The sequence below is a fragment of the Gymnoscopelus braueri genome (assembly GCF_963280865.1).
Source record: "Gymnoscopelus braueri genome assembly, chromosome: 23".
In the NCBI taxonomy this organism is placed as follows: Eukaryota; Metazoa; Chordata; class Actinopteri; order Myctophiformes; family Myctophidae; genus Gymnoscopelus; species Gymnoscopelus braueri.
In genome coordinates this window covers 4,928,039-4,946,985 of record NC_137625.1, presented here as the reverse complement: position 1 = coordinate 4,946,985, position 18,947 = coordinate 4,928,039, and the positions used below count along the sequence as shown (strand labels likewise).

The 18,947-nt window shown below is 38.4% G+C and overlaps 2 protein-coding genes across 6 annotated transcripts in view; one reads left to right on the top strand and one right to left on the bottom strand.

The window, feature by feature from the left end:
- The window catches only part of dusp16 (dual specificity phosphatase 16), a 182,731-nt gene that overhangs the window by 62,932 nt on the left and 100,852 nt on the right, over window positions 1–18,947 (top strand). The window lies entirely within an intron of this gene.
- Window positions 17,999–18,947, bottom strand: part of LOC308079306 (NACHT, LRR and PYD domains-containing protein 3-like) — a 201,639-nt gene continuing 200,690 nt past the window's right edge. For all 5 annotated transcript variants that reach the window (XM_080420727.1, XM_080420730.1, XM_080420731.1 and 2 more), the window contains one exon: window positions 17,999–18,947. This exon is cut by the window's right edge and continues 272 nt beyond it. In XM_080420727.1, the coding sequence (XP_080276853.1) occupies window positions 18,678–18,947 (270 nt within the window). In that variant the 3' untranslated portion in view covers window positions 17,999–18,677.

The window sequence follows — 18,947 nt, the reverse complement described above, 5'->3', positions numbered from 1 at the left end:
TGAAATTAAAACCAGTGATTCTCCGCCCAAGTAATTGGCAAAAACATTAAGATTTAATATAAAAAAGTGATACCAAATAAATAAGTTAGTTCCAATGGATTGATTGGTCTTTAACGCATGCTCTGAAAAGGCACACCCATCTGTCCACTTAACACAGCTGCCATGTGAAATGGTCAGATCCAGAATAAGGTTGAGAAGCACTGATTTGCACATTTCAAAGATCTACAACTACGGCATATGAAAACATAACCCTACCGATTAACACGCTGTACATGAGCAAAATGTAATTAAGTTTCACAATTAAGATGTTTTTTAGAGGAAAAACTATTTTATTCAACACTTTTTAAATCTGTGGATTTTCAAATAACCTGATAATGCTTTTAATCATCGGGTAAACAATACATAGATCATATTTTTTATTAAAAATATATATATATATCCACAGAACTTACAAGTGTGAAATACAATCTTGACTCTTCCAACAATTGTTTATTTTTTGTTTTTTATCATATCAAGCCATGTTAACATCTTTATACAAAAGGAAAACCGGTAGAAGAAAAGACTCACTCCACAAAAGCCTTAAGGAAAACACCCTAGACAGAGACTAAGAAAAATAAATTGGCGTTTTATTTTTTCATGCTCATAAAGAGCCCCAAGTGCTAAAAGTGGAAAGTGCAGCAGCAAACGTTTGGGTCAAAGGACCATCGACCGTGCCTCGCCTACTGACTGCCGTGAATAATGAGGCTTTGAGCAAATGACAACACACAAATCCACATCACATACTACACTACACTACGGTCATTATGTGATGTGGACTGACGTGATGAAGCTTTAACCGCAAATGATTAGATCTGATGATATAGCACTGACGATGGTCCTATGACCTAAATGTATGTTGCTGCATTTTTCACTTTGAACACTTGGAGCACTTTATGAACATGAAACAAATAAAATACAAATATATTTTCTTAGTCTCTGTCTAAGGAGTTTTCCTACAATTTTTTTACATGAATAAAATAAAACATTTAGAGAAGTAAAAAGTTCTCATGTTTCAAAAGAACCCGATACATTTAAAAACAAAAATCAAAGAAATTCCATTTACAACATTAAAATAAGAGTAGTGAAAATAGCAGATCTACAAGCCAAGCTTGCTATTCTCAATAGGTCCCAGGGAGACATCACACGTCTTTTGGGTCTCGAGCTAAAAGTTATGATAATCCTTACACTGGAATGTTCACATCCCAGTGTGTTTTTGCCATCGTTGTTTATTGTTAATTTCAGATCCAGATTCATTAGTGACTGTTCTTCCTGGGGTCAAATAGTAAAATTAAAATGAATTAAAAAAAGTACATATAAGAAGCAAGCAAAAATAGAACATGTGCCATTTCGTGAAAAACAAATCTAAGCAATAAATTTGAAAAAAAAAAGGTGAAAATAGATTTACATGCTTGTTGTGAGCTTGCAAATCTATTATTTTCACTAGTTTGGGTCCTGAGCTAAGTTTGGGAACCTCTGCAGTGTCACAATGCCTGGTAGCTGTTAAATATAGAGATTACAAATTTTGAATTACATCAGTTATGATTGTAATGTTTAGAATGACTAATGTTCATTTTATTTTCCAGAAGTAATACAGTCTACAGTGACTGAACTGCCTCTTACAGTGTCACAGTGGCTGCTAGCTGATGCCTATGAGTTCAATTCAAAGTTTACAATTTACATGGTGCATTTATCTATAGTAGCTTTTAAGCAAAGCACTTTGTAATGTGCATTACATTCACCAACCTACTCACCAGGGGGAGAGATAGAGAGATAGAGAGATAAGAGGGATAGAGAGATAGAGATACTCGTATACTTACGTCATTTGTGGATGATTGACAAATTATACGAGGCGCATATGACGCAATGGCAGCAGCATTCTTTGCTTCACGTTCTCTGCATCAGTCTCAGTCCAGCATCAGTCCATTTACTTCATTATTCTCCTGCCAAATGACGAGCATTGTCCGCAAATAACGTGAAACGATGTCCACATCACATACTGGTCATATGGTCGTATGTATCGTTTATATTATTTATTATTATTATTATTATTATGTGGATTGACGTGATGAAGTTTTACTCGCAAATGACGGCACAAATAACGAGTAACTATACGTGATGCACATGCCGACATCCGTCACACACCTTCACATCACATACTGGTCATATGTGATGTGGAAGTTTTATCCGCAAATGACGCAACGCAAAATCAATTGTGCCAATATCAGTAATACAGCAACAGCATGAAGAACATACAACACTATGAATGACATTAGTACACAACATACAACACAAGCAACAGGAATAACCAAAGTGATTAAATGCATATGATTGATGGCCCTACAGCTCTTCCTGTTCTGACCTAAACAACGGCGTGTACCTCGCCTAAAAGAAAACATTGCCGACCGATGTGAATGACGAGCTATCCGCAAATGTCGTTAAATAATCACACAATCACATAAGTCCACATCACATACGACCAGTAATGTGATGTGGCCTGACGTGATGAAGCTTTACACGCAAATAACCTGAAACGGTACAACGCGAATTAAATGACGTGAAACGACACGCGACGTAAAGGACGACATGCATCACATACCTCCACATATGTTCATATGTGACGTGGACTAATGTGATGAAGTTTTACCCGCATATGTTGTGAAATGACACAACACAACACATACATCACATCAATCCACATCACATACGGCCCCTGTATGGTCATATGTGATGTGGGCTGACGTGATGAAGACTTACCTGCACATGACGGACGTGACGTGAAATGATAAGACACGACGCAAATCAAATATGAAGCGTTACCCGCATATGTTGTGAAATGACACAATAGGCTACATCACATAAATCCACATCACATACTACACTACACTACACCATGGGCTTATGTGATGTGGGCTTATGTGATGAAGACTTACCTGCATATTACAGACGTGAAATCCTGAGACACGACGCAAATCAAATTAAGCGACGCAAATGACGCGCAGCGATACGAGACATAAATCACATAAATGCTGGCCGTCAACCAATAATAAAAAAACACTGGTCCAGTCCCTTCTTACTTAATATTCTTCACGAATGACGGGCATTGGACGCAAACGACGCAAAACGCTGGCCCGCCACCCGTTAAGTGACAACGCGAACGACACTTGCGGTTAAAACAAAAAATGTTTACTTGATACTATGACAGGGCAAAAAAGCTATATTTTTTAACTTTATCAAAAATAGCTAAAGCACAAATAGGTTTAACTATGTGACCAAGAGCCACATATACTGTACCCTGTCACTATATTACACAACCTAGCATACGTATACTGTACCCTGTCACTACATAAACAGCCTAGTATACGTATACTGTCAGTACACAGGTCCATTTGGTTTCATTTGTACACACAAAAACCACTAGTGGAGAACTAGTGCAATAGACAGGCAAGAAGAAAGAAATGAAATATAGACTTTATAAAGATTGTTATTCTGAGTAATCAAAGACACACACGAAAACAAAAACTAATAACTTTATTAAAGCAAATAGAGAAAAGAGGGAAAGTTAAAGTATGGAGGTCAGGTAGAAACCTTGTATGTCCAAAACTGTTACTTTTAAAAAATGGACACAAAAAAGAACCTGTGTTCCAATGGATCCAATGTAATTATCATGATCTTTGCGTTGTGAGCTTGTAGATCGGCTATTTGTACTGCTTTAGTGTGTGACACTGTAGTATGACCAAGTAAAAAATAATAATATATGTATATGTATATGTATATATATATATGTATATATATATGTATATATATATATATATATATATATATATATATATATACACACACACACACACACACACACACATATGGAGATACAAGGTTTCTGCCCGACAACCAATGATAGACCGTGTCACTACTATCACTTACCTTCAACAGCAGCCACGACTCAAACAGCAAATGAAATAAAAAAAACACTAAGGAAGCAAATGACACAAAGGACATCATTTGCGTTCTCTGTTAGTTTGCACAGACCTACAGCATAGATGGCTGTAAACACAGTGTTAATGAGGCTACATGCTACAATAATGATACCAGACATAAATCACATACCTCCACATCACATACATTTGTACACACATAAACCACTAGTGAAGAACTAGTGCAATAGACAGGCAAGAAGAACAAAATAAGAAAGTGTTTTTCTAAGACAAGAAATCGATCAAATAACTCGGACACAAAAGTAAATAAAAACAAATAATTGTGTTATTGCTTTATTAAAGCAAAGAATAGAGGAAAAGAGAAGTTACGACCACATATGGTCGTATGTGATGTGGACCGATGTGACCAAAGCTTTTGACGCAAATTACGTGAAACAATAAAATCACATAAATCCACATCACATAAAGGCACATGGTCCTATGTGATGTGGACCGACGTGATGAAGCTTTACCCACAAATGACGCGATGCAAATGACGTGAAACGATAGACGACGCAAATGACCAAATACATGGTATGGTAGCATGTAGCATCCTTAACAAGCAGCAGCTGCAATCAAAAGGTTCCTACCTTCCTGCCATCTTCACTGCACACAGCAAGCAGCAGCAGCAAGGTGTTCCTACCATCTTCATGTTCTGTAAAGACACAAAAAAGCAAACAAAAACGTTGAGTTGAGCAGGCCTTACAGGGTGACATTTTGGAAGCCATGATGGTCTGTAGAGCCATAAGCTTGTCTCTGACAGGGCTGTGTCACCATTATAGCATTTTACTTGAGTAATTGTCACAGATAATTGCGATTAACGATTTAAATTGTGTTTGTTTGGCATTGAACATAAAAAAGAATTGCTGGCTTTTAAGCTTCGTAAACAGGGCAGATTTTACTGCGATCGCGGCGCGTAGATCGGCCATTTCCTCCATTTTATGAACATGTTTGAAAATAAATGAACATTTTTCAAACATAGAAACGAATAGCGATTACCTCAAACAAATGTGCGATTTTGTAACCAGAAGATTGGGCACCCGGGAAAAGTGGGCCCTTCAATGTGTAATTGGCCATTTCTATTCCTCAAATTAAGTAATTAAGTAACTTAAAGGGATATTTCACTTTCAAAAAAACTTTTGGTCATTTAATCGTCCATTCAGGCTTTAGTGATCCCCCCAGACAGTTTATAAGTTGCTTGATTCAGTATTTAGATATTTGATATTCATTTTTATCAGACACGCCCCCTTCCTATACAAACTCATTATAACTTCAAACTCAATTTTTAACATTTTAGATTCATCAAAAACACCCGTCCTTGGTTCTGGTGACTCATCCTGACCTACTAATACGCGAGGGGGCCGTGTTTTTAAGATTATTTTTCATTTATTTTATTAAAATGTTTTATTTCATTATTATTTTTTTCATTTTCCAAAAACAATATTTAAAATAAATGAAAAAAGTTACCAAAAAAACACACCCCCCTCACGTATTAGGAGGGCGGGGTGAGTCACCAGAACCAAGGACAGGTGTTTTTGATGAATCTAACATGTAAAAAATTGAATTTGAAGTTATAATGGTTTGTATAGGAAAATGAAATGAATATCAAAAGTCTAAATACTGAATCAAGCAACTTAAAAACGGTCTGGGGGCGGGGCTCACAAAAGCCTGAGTAGACGATAATGAAAAAAAACAGTAAGTTAGTAAGTTGAAGGTACATTTAGGTCTGATAATGATGTACCGTACATGTTCACATCATGTATACTTTACATTACTTAAAGGGATAGTTCACCCAAAAACACACTTCTTTTCTATCGATTAGTCACCCCATGGAGACTTCAATTATGGACCGGTAGGCAGCGGTTCCGGTAGGAGATACAAAGGAGACTCTTTGTGTCTCCTACCGGAACCGCTGCCGGTCATCAAATTATTGTCTTAGGAATGAGACAAAAACAAAAACATATCCATGAATTCAAGTCTCCATGGGGTGACTAATACATAGGAAAAATAAGTCATTTTGGGGGTGAACTATCCCTTTAACACCATTTAGCAAATTTTGCAAACTATTTTATCATTTCATCAAGTTCCAGAAACAACTAAAGACAGCGGCTCTCAAAAGTTTTCATATCAAGGACCCTCAAATGAATATCCATTTGGCCAAGGATTGGGCCCCTTCCTTACTTCCTTCACATGTGTTACCAATGATACTGATGAAGGCTCTGCTCTATTTAGTGTAGCACAGTGGTTCTCAAAGGACCCCCATAACTCAGTGTACAGATGGAACCAAATGGACTGCAATGTGTTTCCACCTGTACACTCAGAGTTACACACCCGGAAGGGTCCATTTGGAATAGAGCCTTCATTAGCATCATTGGTAACACCTGTGAAGGGAAGTGAGGAAGAGGCCCAATTTATTTCCAATATGACTCTAGGGTTTTACTAGACCCGTCATATTGACATACATAATGCTCGCAAAGTTTTGCACAATCGTCATAATCGTTACCATGTTCATATATTTTCAAACGTTTTTTTTTTTTAATTGTGGGAATATCTACCAGCTCCACCAAAACGTGTCACGTTGGGCTTGTAGATCGTCCATTTCCACTCCGCTAATTCCACTATTAAAGGAATATTTCACTTTAAAAAAAACTTATCGTCTACTCAGGCTTTTGTGAGCCCCCCAGACCGTTTTTAAGTTGCTTAATTCACTATTTAGATATTTGATCATCATTTTATCAGACACGCCCCCTTCCTATACAAACCCATTATAACTTCAAACTCCATTTTTAACCTGTTAGATTCATCAAAAACACCTGTCCTTGGTTCTGCTGACTCACCCTGCCCTCCTAATACGTGAGGGGGCCGTGTTTTTTCGATTACTTTTTTCATTTATTTTATTTTATTTTTTTAATGTATTTTAAAAAATATATTTTCCCAAAAAATATATTAAAAATAAATGAAAGAAGTTATCGAAAAAACACGGCCCCTTCCTGTATAAGGAGGGCAGGGTGAGTCACCAAAACCAAGGACGGGTGTTTTTGACGAATCTAACATGTTAAAAATGGAGTTTGAAGTTATAATGGGTTTGTATAGGAAGGGGGCGTGTCTGATAAAATGAATATCAAATATATAAATACTGAATCAAGCAACTTAAAAACGGTCTGGGTGGCTCACAAAAGCCTGAGTAGACGATAAAATGACCAAAAGTTTTTTTGAAAGTGAGATATCCCTTTAATGTGTTTTTTAAAAGTATAAGAGTAATTAAATTATGTATATTATTATTTGTCATATCTGCCTTGTGCAACTTGTGTTTAAGAAGCCTAAAAGCACGGAAAAAATAATTGCATTCACATGTTCCAATGTTCAACGCCAAACACAATTAAATCATTAACCCTTTAAGACCGGGAACGCATCAGTGTCATTTTTAGATTTCTTTAGGCTATTCAAACATTGCAGATCTACAAGCTCGTAGCGCGGTACAGAGAGCCGCGCTATGAGCTTGTAGATCTGCAATTTCTTCGAAAGAAATCGTGATTTTTTTTGGCAAATCTTTGAATATATATATATTTTTTTTAAGCGAACATTTGTAACTCAAATCTTTGCTTCTGGGGGGATTCTACAAATGTAGAAATGCTCAGACCCCCGCAGACCCCCATCTCAAAATATTTTGTTCCAGAAGCAAAGAATGTTAGTTAAAAAATATATAAATTCAATGATTTGCACAAATTCAAGATTTTTCCAAAAAATAGCAGATCTACAAGCTCATAGCGCGGCACTATGAGCTTGTATATCTGCCATTTGACACAGATGCGTTCCCGGTCTTAATGGTGACACAGCCCTATAGTTTATACTGGCCAGGTGTGATCCAGGTACGTACCGTGTGGGGTCTTCCGCCGCGTGGTTGAAGATAGCTGGTATTAATAGAGCCGCGTAGGTTGTATGGCACCACGTCCCGAGCACCGTACGCCTCGTATCTCGGACGGAGAGCGTTCGTTGGCACCGTTATACGTTTCAGCTCTCAGGGCTCGTTGCTGCGTCGACTCCATCGAGGTTCCATCTTCAAGCCCCTTGTCCTGAGTTACAGACACTCTATTACCAGCTATCTCCTGATGACTCCATCCATCCAGGACCTTCACTGTAGAACTCATATACAGCGAGTCAAACGCTGAGTCATAGCTAGAAGCCATGACTCAGCGTTTTTAACTCACTGTATGAAGTAGATTTAGTCCACTCTGCTGAAGGTCACCACATGATTAACCTGCAAGACACAGATATACACCAACATTACATTTAAAATATTGTATAATAATAATAAAAAATCGAGTTTTTAAGTAGGCTATAGTGCAGGGGTGATGCAACTTTGATGATGTAGAGGGCCACTATATTTACACACTCACTCCAGAGGGACACATTACATATTGTTGCTGTCGGGCAGACCCTCTTATTTTATTATAATATACATTTAATTATCTCCTTATTTTTCTACTTTTTCCGTAAATGAAATTCGTCATTCTAGTATGTCACACAAAAGTAGCAAAAATAGCAGATCTACAAGCTCAAAGCACGTCGCGACGCGTTTTGAGCTTGTAGATCTGCTATTTTGGAATTGGAATCCTGAATTATTTTTTGATATTTTTTAATTTGAATCCTGAAAAGTATTTTCTTAATTTAATTTCAAATACATTTAGTTATACTTAAGTTAACTTTATGAACTTAAATACAAATACATTGGACATGAAGTCCTTAAAGGAGTAGTTCACCCAAAAAATGACTTATTTTCTATCAATTACACACCCCATGAAGCCTTGAATTCATGGAGATTTCTTCGTTTTTGTCGCATTCCTAAGCCAATAATTTGATGATAATAATAAAGATCCTTATGTATCCGGTAGGAGACTCAAAGGAGACTCTTTGTGTCTCCTACCGGATAGACCGTTGGAAATCAAATTATTGTCTTAGGAATGCGACAAAAACCAAAAAATCTCCATGAATTCAAGGCTTCATGGGGTGTGTAATTGATAGAAAATAAGAATTGTTTTGGGTGAACTACTCCTTTAAACTGATAATATAGACTGGAGTAATTAAAGCGGGTCATGATTGCATGATTGGAATCGTAACAGCTGAAATCAATAATATATCACTATTAACCTGCAGGCCGCATTAAGTGAAGGTGGGGGCCGCATGTGGCCCCCGGGCCGCCGGTTGCCCATGTATGCTATAGTGTCAAGTATACGTTTCATTGTTGTCGGGCAGGAACCTCGTGTCCTATTTGATCACACTACAGCGTCGCATAAAAGCATCAACAGTAGCAGATCTACAAGCTTGAAACGCACAAAGCAACATGTTTTGAGCTTGTAGATCTGCTACTTTTGCCATTTGACATTCTGAGGTTTCCTCCCGATAGAGACCATATTATAGTTTCATCTTAGCATTGGATCAAGACTCATAGATTTGTTATGGATTTTGATATGGATATTTACTTTAGATTACTTATTCTCCTGCCTGAGTGTTATGTTACAACATAGCTCTGTTTTCTCTATCCTTAGGCTTCCACACAGTGGTGGGAAAAGTACTCAAATGTTTTACTTAAGTAAAAAGTATCAATACTGCAATGTAGAAGTACTCTGTTACAAGTAATTGTCCGGAATTCAAAATTTACTTGAGTAAAAGTACAAAAGTATTGGTATCAAAATGTACTAAAAGTACCAAAAGTAAAAGTACTAAAATGTTTGAAAATAGCAGATCTACGATCGCGACACATCGCGACGCGTTGTGAGCTTGTAGAGCTGCTATTCTCAAATAGCCTAGGTATAAAATAGGGCTGAAGTGGTTAACGTACGTTTTATAATGTAATAATTTATATCTGCAAAGTAACTACGGTAGTAACTAAAATTTTCAAATAATTGTAGTGGAGTAAAGCACAATATTTGCCTCTGAGATGTAGTGGAGTAGAAGTAAAAGTACTGAAAATACTCCAGTAAAGTCAAAAATACCTAAACATTCTACTTGAGTACATATACTTAGTTACTTTACACCACAGCAAACATGAATCCATAAATGTATACATTCTAGATATAAAGTGTTTATCCCAAAGCCACAGATGTTATCCCACCATTTTATGTTCAGTAATATTCCACATTATTCAATTAATAAAGGTTTCAATCTGGTCTGTCTGAACATCACTGTATATCATTGGTTCTCAAAGTGGGGTCCGGGGACCCCCGGGGGTACTTGAGGGGGATCCAGGGGGTCCCCTGCTAGATGATGGATAGGAACCAAATGGACCCTTATCTGTAACTCTAAGAGCGTACAAATGGAACCAAATGGACCCTCCATTTGGTTCCATTTGTACATTCTCAGAGTTAAATTAACATTGATTTTACAATATGAATTGGGGTCCCAGAGATAGAAATGCCATTAAATGGGGGTCCGTAGCCTAATGCAGGTCAAACTGGGGGTCCTTGAAATTAAAATGGTTGAGAATCACTGCTAGAGCCGTAAAAAATCTTCTTATGGGGGTCCCTGGCTTATCTTTTCAAATGGGGGCCCGCGGGCAATAAGTGTCAATTTGGGGGTCCTTGACATTAAAAAGTTTGAGAACAACTGCTGTATATATATCATTCAATGGGTGTAAGTGGCGCTGTTGCAGCAGGTGAACGCCGGTATTACACCCCATGTAATCCAGGAAATACAATGACGTTCATCCACAGAGGAGATTAAAACACTTTTTTATTAAACTATACTGAACATTAACTGAACACTAACACCCCGTATGTACGGATAACATCTGTGGCTTTAAAATAGTCACTTTATATTTACAATGCATACATAAATATAGACGCACGAGCCTTAAACACAGAACCACAAACTATTTGGTAAAGTGGCGCTGTTGCAGCAGGTGAACGCAGGTACTACACTCCATGTAAACGAGGAAATAGAACGGCGTTCCGACACACACGGGATTAAAACACTTATTTATTAAACTCTACATAATATTATGGAACACAACAGACCCGTATGGAAGGGTAACATCCGTGTCTTTGGGTTTAAACACTTTATGTGTTGGATTGGGTTCATTTATGGGGATTTATGAGCCGTTTAAAACTACCAACAAACATCAGACTCGATCACCATCAATAAAATACCTGACCGTCTTGATCCAAAGCTTAAATAGATTATAAACGCACATTAATGTATATATGGCGGGATTAGATCTACAAACCCCCTCACAGTGAGTGTGGTTTAAGGTTTAAACTTTAGGTGACAATTTAGTTTAATGACCATTTGGAACAAATGTTTGTTTGATGATAGCCTTGGATCAAGACTATAATAGATGTTATTTTATAGATTTATACATTTCATTTCAAGTCAGACTCTATAATACTGGCTAGTTTGATGCATTTTCTCCCTCGGTTATAAAACACAATATTTCACATATTTATCCATGTTGGTGTCATAATAATTCAGTCCTAGAACACCTTGAAAGCTTAAATAATAATAGTGTTAAATATTGGTGGATAAAAACGTGTCATGTTGATATAAATTACCTTCTACAGAGCACAGCGGCGCGCTGCACACCAAACAATTCAAAGCAAACGAGCGTCGTGCGCCTGCGTCCTTTTTAAACCCGTATTCACATCCGGTCCAAAGCCCCGCCTACTGGATCCGGTGTGTCAGGTGAACACGTTCACCTAATATGGACGCACCATTTCCGTTTCCGTTTTCTGACCGGATGTTCAACCTGCAGAGTGAATTGATCCCCCCAGACTGCTGTCAGTCATCAACACTAAACCATCTACACCTGTGGTTCTCAAACTTTTTCATGTCAGGGTGGGACCCCCAAATTGACACTTATTAGCCCCTGCTGACCCCCCATTTGACAATATATGCCAGGGACCCCCATAAGAGAAGATTTTTTACGGCTCTAGCAGTGATTTTCAACCATTTTGATTTCAAGGACCCCCAGTTTGACATGCATTAGGGCTACGGACCCCCATTTAATGGCATTTCTATCTCTGGGACCCCAATTTATATTGTAAAATGAATGTTAATTTAACTCTGAGAGTATACATATGGACCCATAAGGGTCCATTTGGTTCCATTTGTACACTCTCAGAGTTACAGACCTATATTAAAGGGTCCATTTGGTTCCATGTGTATACTCTCAGAGTTACAGACCCATAAGGGTCCATTTGGTTCCATTTGTACACTCTCAGAGTTACAGACCCATAAGGGTCCACTCCATTTGGTTCCATGTTTGTGTACACTCTCAGAGTTACAGACCCATAAGGGTCCATTTGGTTCCATTTGTACACTCTCAGAGTTACAGACCCATAAGGGTCCATTTGGTTCCATTTGTACACTCTCAGAGTTACAGACCTATATTAAAGGGTCCATTTGGTTCCATGTGTATACTCTCAGAGTTACAGACCCATAAGGGTCCATTTGGTTCCATTTGTACACTCTCAGAGTTACAGACCCATAAGGGTCCATTTGGTTCCATGTGTACACTCTCAGAGTTACAGACCTGTAAGGGTCCATTTGGTTCCATATGTACACTCTCAGAGTTACAGACCCATAAGGGTCCATTTGGTTCTATTTGTACACTCTCAGAGTTACAGACCCATAAGGGTCCATTTGGTTCCTAACTACCCATCATTTAGCTGGGGACCCCCTGGAACTCTCTCAAGGACCCCTGGGGGTCCCCGGACCCCACTTTGAGAACCAATGATCTACACTGTTTAACAGGTGTTATGTGTGGAGTCAGAAAGCTCCACATTTTATACTTTGGCTTTTCAAAAAAGATCAGATCTACAAGCTCACCGCACGTCACTTTGTGGCGCGCGGTGAGCTTGTAGATCTGATGTGTTTTTAATGTTTTGAAAAAAATCTCGAAAATGTTTGGAAAAGTTTGAATAATGTTGAATTTCTTAACATAAATCTTCTCTTCTGGGGGTACCTGGCACAACATATTTTCAGATGGGGGTCCGTGGGCAAATGCATACATTATTAATGTTGGGGTCCTTGTCAAGGAAACTTTTTCATGTGACATGAAAAAGTTTGAGAACAACTGATTTATAGAGCCACAATAATCTCCAGACACATGTAGTGTCTGCTGATAGCCACTAGATGGCATCCAAACAGCAGTTTTCCACTCTGTCCATGACAAGTCACTGTTTTTTGTTACTAAGTAAGTAACTAAGAACATTTACTCAAGTACAATTTTTAGGTATTTGTTTTACTTTACTGGAGTATTTCCAATTGTCTATACTTTTACTTCTACTCCACTACATCTCAGAGGCAAATATTGTACTTTTACTCCACTACAATTATTTGAAAACTTTAGTTACTAGTTACTTTGCAGATATAAATTATTATATTTTAAAACCCTATTTTATACATAGGCTATTTTCAAAAATGTTTTGGGTACTTTATGTACATGTTGATACCAATACTTTTGTACTGTTACTCAAGTACATTTTTAATTCCGGACTTTTACTTGTAAGGGCGCGCTCCCACCAAAAGTTGGCTGGCCGCTGTTAAACGCAGGTTGTGCGCGGCCACAGTTTTTTGCAGCCAGCGGATTCAAAAAACGCTGTGACGCACCTGTCACTCACATTCAAGACCGTCCCCGTAGCCCGCACCACCTGCTGCCTTGAGCACCATGGTGCTTCCTGAATCTTGGGACGGTCCGCCTTCAACTCACCCGATTGGACAGAGGGAGAAAATCGGCTCCTGCCTCCAGCAGTTTTATGCTTAGTCGCGGAGAGCAGATAAACGCAAGGTCTGCGTGACAAGCGGAAAAATCTGCTCTTGCGTGAATCCACGCATTTACATTGACAATGCATTGGCAGATTCTGCCCCAGAGGTAAAAAGTGCGGTGGGAGCGCGCCCTAACGGAGTATTTCCACAATGTAGTATTAAGACTTTTACCTGAGTAAGAAATGTGAGTACTCTTTCCACCACTGGCACAGACATCAAACAGTGAGGTGGGAGGAAGTGCAGTTCAGGAAGTGACCTCACCTGATTGTCATCGTTACCTTTTGGTTACATATAAGTTCATGCAGGTGTTATTTATTTTGCCATAACCCCCCACTTTTACTGTACTGAGTACATCCATGAGTATTGGCTTCGGTGCCGGTGCTAGGCTGGACTTGAACCTGTGGCCTTGCTTGCAGAGATGGGAATCGAACCTGTGGCCCCGGTCGCTGTGTGGCTTTCTGTGCCAAAGCCCACAGAGGTGTCCACCAACTATCCTCTGCCCTATGGCTCCTCCTCCACACATTACACATGTTTCTATTAGTGTTTTTAAGTGTGGCTTCTGCTCTATGGCTCCTCCACACATTACACATGTTTCTAGTAGTGCTTTAAGTGTGGTTTCTGGAGGTTTGTGTTCAAAACATGCTTCAGAGTAAAGCAGGGGGATTTGAACGCACAACCTTCAGGTCATGTAGACAGGGTTGCTTTTTATTAATTGAAGGTGGAGATATGGAGATAAAATTGATTTATAAAAAATACAATACAAAACATAGAGAGAATAAACAGAAATTCCAATATTCAACATGTATCAATATATTCATGTTTTAATAATAGATTATGTTTATGTAATTGACTCAAGACTTGTAGATAATAACCAACAAACAACTTAAAGACATTTTAAACAGCCAAAACAGGAAAGTTTATATATATATATATATATATATATATATATATATATATATATATATATATATATATAGTTTATTTGGTTCATGTGTTTTGTTGTAAGAGTTTGTTGTGGTCTTCAGGATACTTAAGGGACCACAGTACCCATGTATGTAAACTGCTTCAAAAGAGTGAGAAATGCCCACGGACACACCACCAGAGGGCGCTCCACTGATCTCATTCCCCCAAGATTTGGCACAAACATGGGGATGAATTAATTCTACTATTATGACACCAAAACGTGGAATGCCCTACCACCACCAGACATCAAAAAGTGTGACTCCCTACCCTGAGTACCCTCCTTGAAAACCGCCATAAAAGTGCACCTGTCTGCAACGTGCAACCAGTGGTGTAAAGTAACTAAGTACATGTACTCAAGTACTGCACTTAAGTACAATTTTAAGGTATTTTTTACTTTACTGCAACAACTTCAGCAACAACAACAACAACACTGATGATACATCCATGTGATGTATTCTTTATAGTTAGTGACTCTATTTATAGTGGCTCATAGGACTTAGACTATGTGACAACCAGGAATAGTTTGGTGACCACCGGAGAGACGGGTGACAGCCGGAATGTAGACGGCATACCGGGAGCAGTATGGGTTAGCGCCCCAGGCTGCGTCTCCCGTGAGGAAGAAGCCCAACAAACCCACGGTGAGACCTTTAGGAGGGCCATTCCAGCGGAGTAGAGCTAATACCATTGGACGGCCCAATCTAGTGGTATCGGCCCAAGGAACCATCACGCCAGAAGGAAATGTTTGGATCGGGGCGGTGCAGCGGATCTGGTGCAGCGGATCTGGCGCTGTGCTGAGGTCATGGACCTGGTGAGACGAAGGAGGAGCCCGGCCATGCAGGAGGCCATCCACAGAGCCTAGTCCCTCAAACTAATAAATAATCCCTAATCCCAAGCTCACAGCGCAGCACAAAGTGACGCGCTGTGAGCTTGTAGATCTGCTATTTTCAAACATTTCAGTACTTTTACTTTTGATACTTTAAGTACATTTTGACACCAATACTTTTACTCAAGTAAACTCTGTTACTTGTAACAGAGTACTTTTACATTGCAGTATTGATACTTTTACTTAAGTAAAACATTTGAGTACTTTTTCCACTGGTGGAACGCACCCCGATGCATAGATGTGACTCAATATTAATACACAAGAACAATATCAGACTTTCAAGAGTTAATTTATTAAACAATTAAACATCTACAGATGATCATACAATAACATGTGAAGAATGAGAATAATATGGAATGAATATGCAAATAAAAACAACAATAACATAATGATGTAATAATGAATCAATAGATGAACAATGAATGATCTGAATGTCATTAATGAATGAATGCAGACATTTAGTAGATGTTTGAATCCAGAGTGATTTACAGAGTTCAACATGAGAGCAGTGGTGGAAAGTAACTAAGTACATTTACTCAAGTACTGTACTCAAGTACACATTTTTAGGAATTTTTACTTTACTGGAGTATTTACATTTTTCAATACTTCTACTCCACTACATCTCAGAGGCAAATATTGTACTTTTACTTTACTACAATGATATGAAAACTTTAGTCACTAGTTACTTTGTAGATTTTGATTATTATTACAAAACATACATTAACCACTTCAGTTCTATTTAAACTTTGGCTATTTTCAAAAGACTTTTACACATTTTAGACGGGACATTCTGCATAACTAGTACTTTTAGTACTTTAAGTACATTTTAATGCCAATACTTTTGTACTTTTACTTAAGTGCAAATACTTTAGTACTTTTTCCACCCCTGCATGAGAGTAAATGACATGAAGTCTAGTCGACCAACAACATGCTCACAGCAGTAGGAGAGGAAAGAGTTAAACATATCAACCCTAGAGTCACTATTCTGCTGTTGTCATCATAGATCACAATGAGCTGAAAATAGCAGATCTACAAGCTCACAATGACCCCAGGCAGTAAAGTCAACAAGGTTTAAGTGGTTCAGTAAAAAGGTTTATATACAAGAAACAACCATACTGTGATAATTACATGATCAAATATACAATGTTCCTCTGTCTATTGTGTCAAATATCACATATAAAACAATCACATGTCAAATAATAGAGTAGATGTGTTTACATAAGAGACACAAGTATGATACTGTGATTACATCATCATCTTCATCATCATCATCATCATCATCATCATCATCAGTGTTGATGGACAGTATTTATGATACATATTTATAAATGTGTGGAGTGGAGGTTTGAGCAGCGCTGTCTGATTTAAATTAATCTGATCTAATCTAATCTAATCTAATCTAATCTAATCTAATCTAATCTATAATCTAATCTATAATTTAATCTAATCTAATCTAATCTAATCTATAATCTAATCTATAATCTAATGATCTAATCTAATCTAATCTCAGATCTAAAGCTGTGGTGATGACTGATTTTGAGGGGGTCTCATTTACACACATGTTGATTTCATAGGGTTAACTTCTTCCTGTCAAGGACCCCCATCTGATCATAGTTTATACCAGGGACCCCTATACAAGACTTTGAACATTTGTTTAAAGAATATTCCACGTTTTTCACATTTCTTCCAAGATTTTTTATGACAACAGGAGATCTACAAGATCTGTAAGCAACCACAACGCGGCACATGGCAGCGCGTTGTGAACTTGTAGATCAGCTTTTTTCAAATATCTGATGTATAAATAGAGGTTAAAGTGTTTGAACTGATTTTGATGCTATATTAACACATTTAGCTGGGGACCCCCTGGAACCCCCTCAAGGACCCCTGGGGGTCCCTGGACCCCACTTTGAGAACCACTGGCAGAGTTTGATAGTCTGACACACACACACACACACACACACACACACACACACACACACACACACACACACACACACACACACACACACACACACACACACACACACACACACACACACACACACACACACACACGGTCTCAAAGTAAGGTCCAGGGACCCCCGGGGGTCCTAAGCAAAATGATTAAATATAAAACATAAAAAATCGCTTCAACCACTTTGACCATTTTATACTTCACTATTCCAAAATAGCAGATCTACAAGCTCACAACGTGTCGCATGGCGGTGCGTTGTGAGCTTGTAGATCGGCTATTAAGATCAACCCTTTAAGACCGGGAACGCATCCGTGTCATTTTAGATTTCTTTGGCTATTCAAAAACAGCAGATCTACAAGCTCATAGCGCGGCACCGAGTGCCGCGCTACGAGCTTGTAGATCTGCTGTTTTTGAAAAATCGTGAACATGTGTGCAAATCTTTGAATAAATATATGTATTTAAAGCGAGCATTTGTAACTCAAATCTTTGCTTCTGGGGGATTCTACAAATATCTTCTAAAACAGTTTTCTGAAAAACGTATGTTTCTATAATATCAGTGGTTCTCAAACTTTTTCATGTCAAGGACTCCCAAAATTACATGTATTTGGCCACAGACCCCCATCTCAAAATATGTTGTTTCAGGGACCCCCCAGAAGCAAAGATTTGAGTTAAAAATGTTTGCTTAAAAATATATATAAGATTTGCCCAAATTTTCAATTTTTCAGAAATAGCAGATCTACCAGCTCATAGCGCGCGCTATGAACTTGTATATCTGCTATTTTTGAATAGCCAAAGAAATCTAAGATGACACAGACGCGTTCCCTTAAAGGGTTAAATAAATATGAAGAAACGTGTTATAATTGTGAACATTTTTAACAACACAAACCTTCTCTTATGTCAGTGTGCTGCTTCTATACCCGTCTGCTTGTTTTATTTATGATGACATCACAATGATGTCACCATGAGTCAGTCATGCCCAAATATGGAGTTCTATGATGTCAGACTTAGCATGGTGTCAAAGTATCCATGGTAACCATGACAACCTGGACTCACTCAAACATGTGGAGTAACCATGGAGACCTGGTGTCCTCCTCACATAGAGACTCTATCTCTGCTCACACAGACGTACTGAGGAGGAGGAGCGTAACAAGAACCCAGCATAGAGCGGTTCAGAGAATGTGTTGTGGAAGGTGAAGGTGTACAGGTGAGTCAGTGAGTCTGAGCAGACCTCATAAAAGGACAGATTCCCTAACGGACAGTCCAGATACACTGCTACTCTGTTGGAGCTCCTAGAGGGACGGACAGGGAGGTCAGTCTGCTTACTATTGTGTATGACAATGTAACTGTTATCATCACAGAACAGACTCCAGGACTT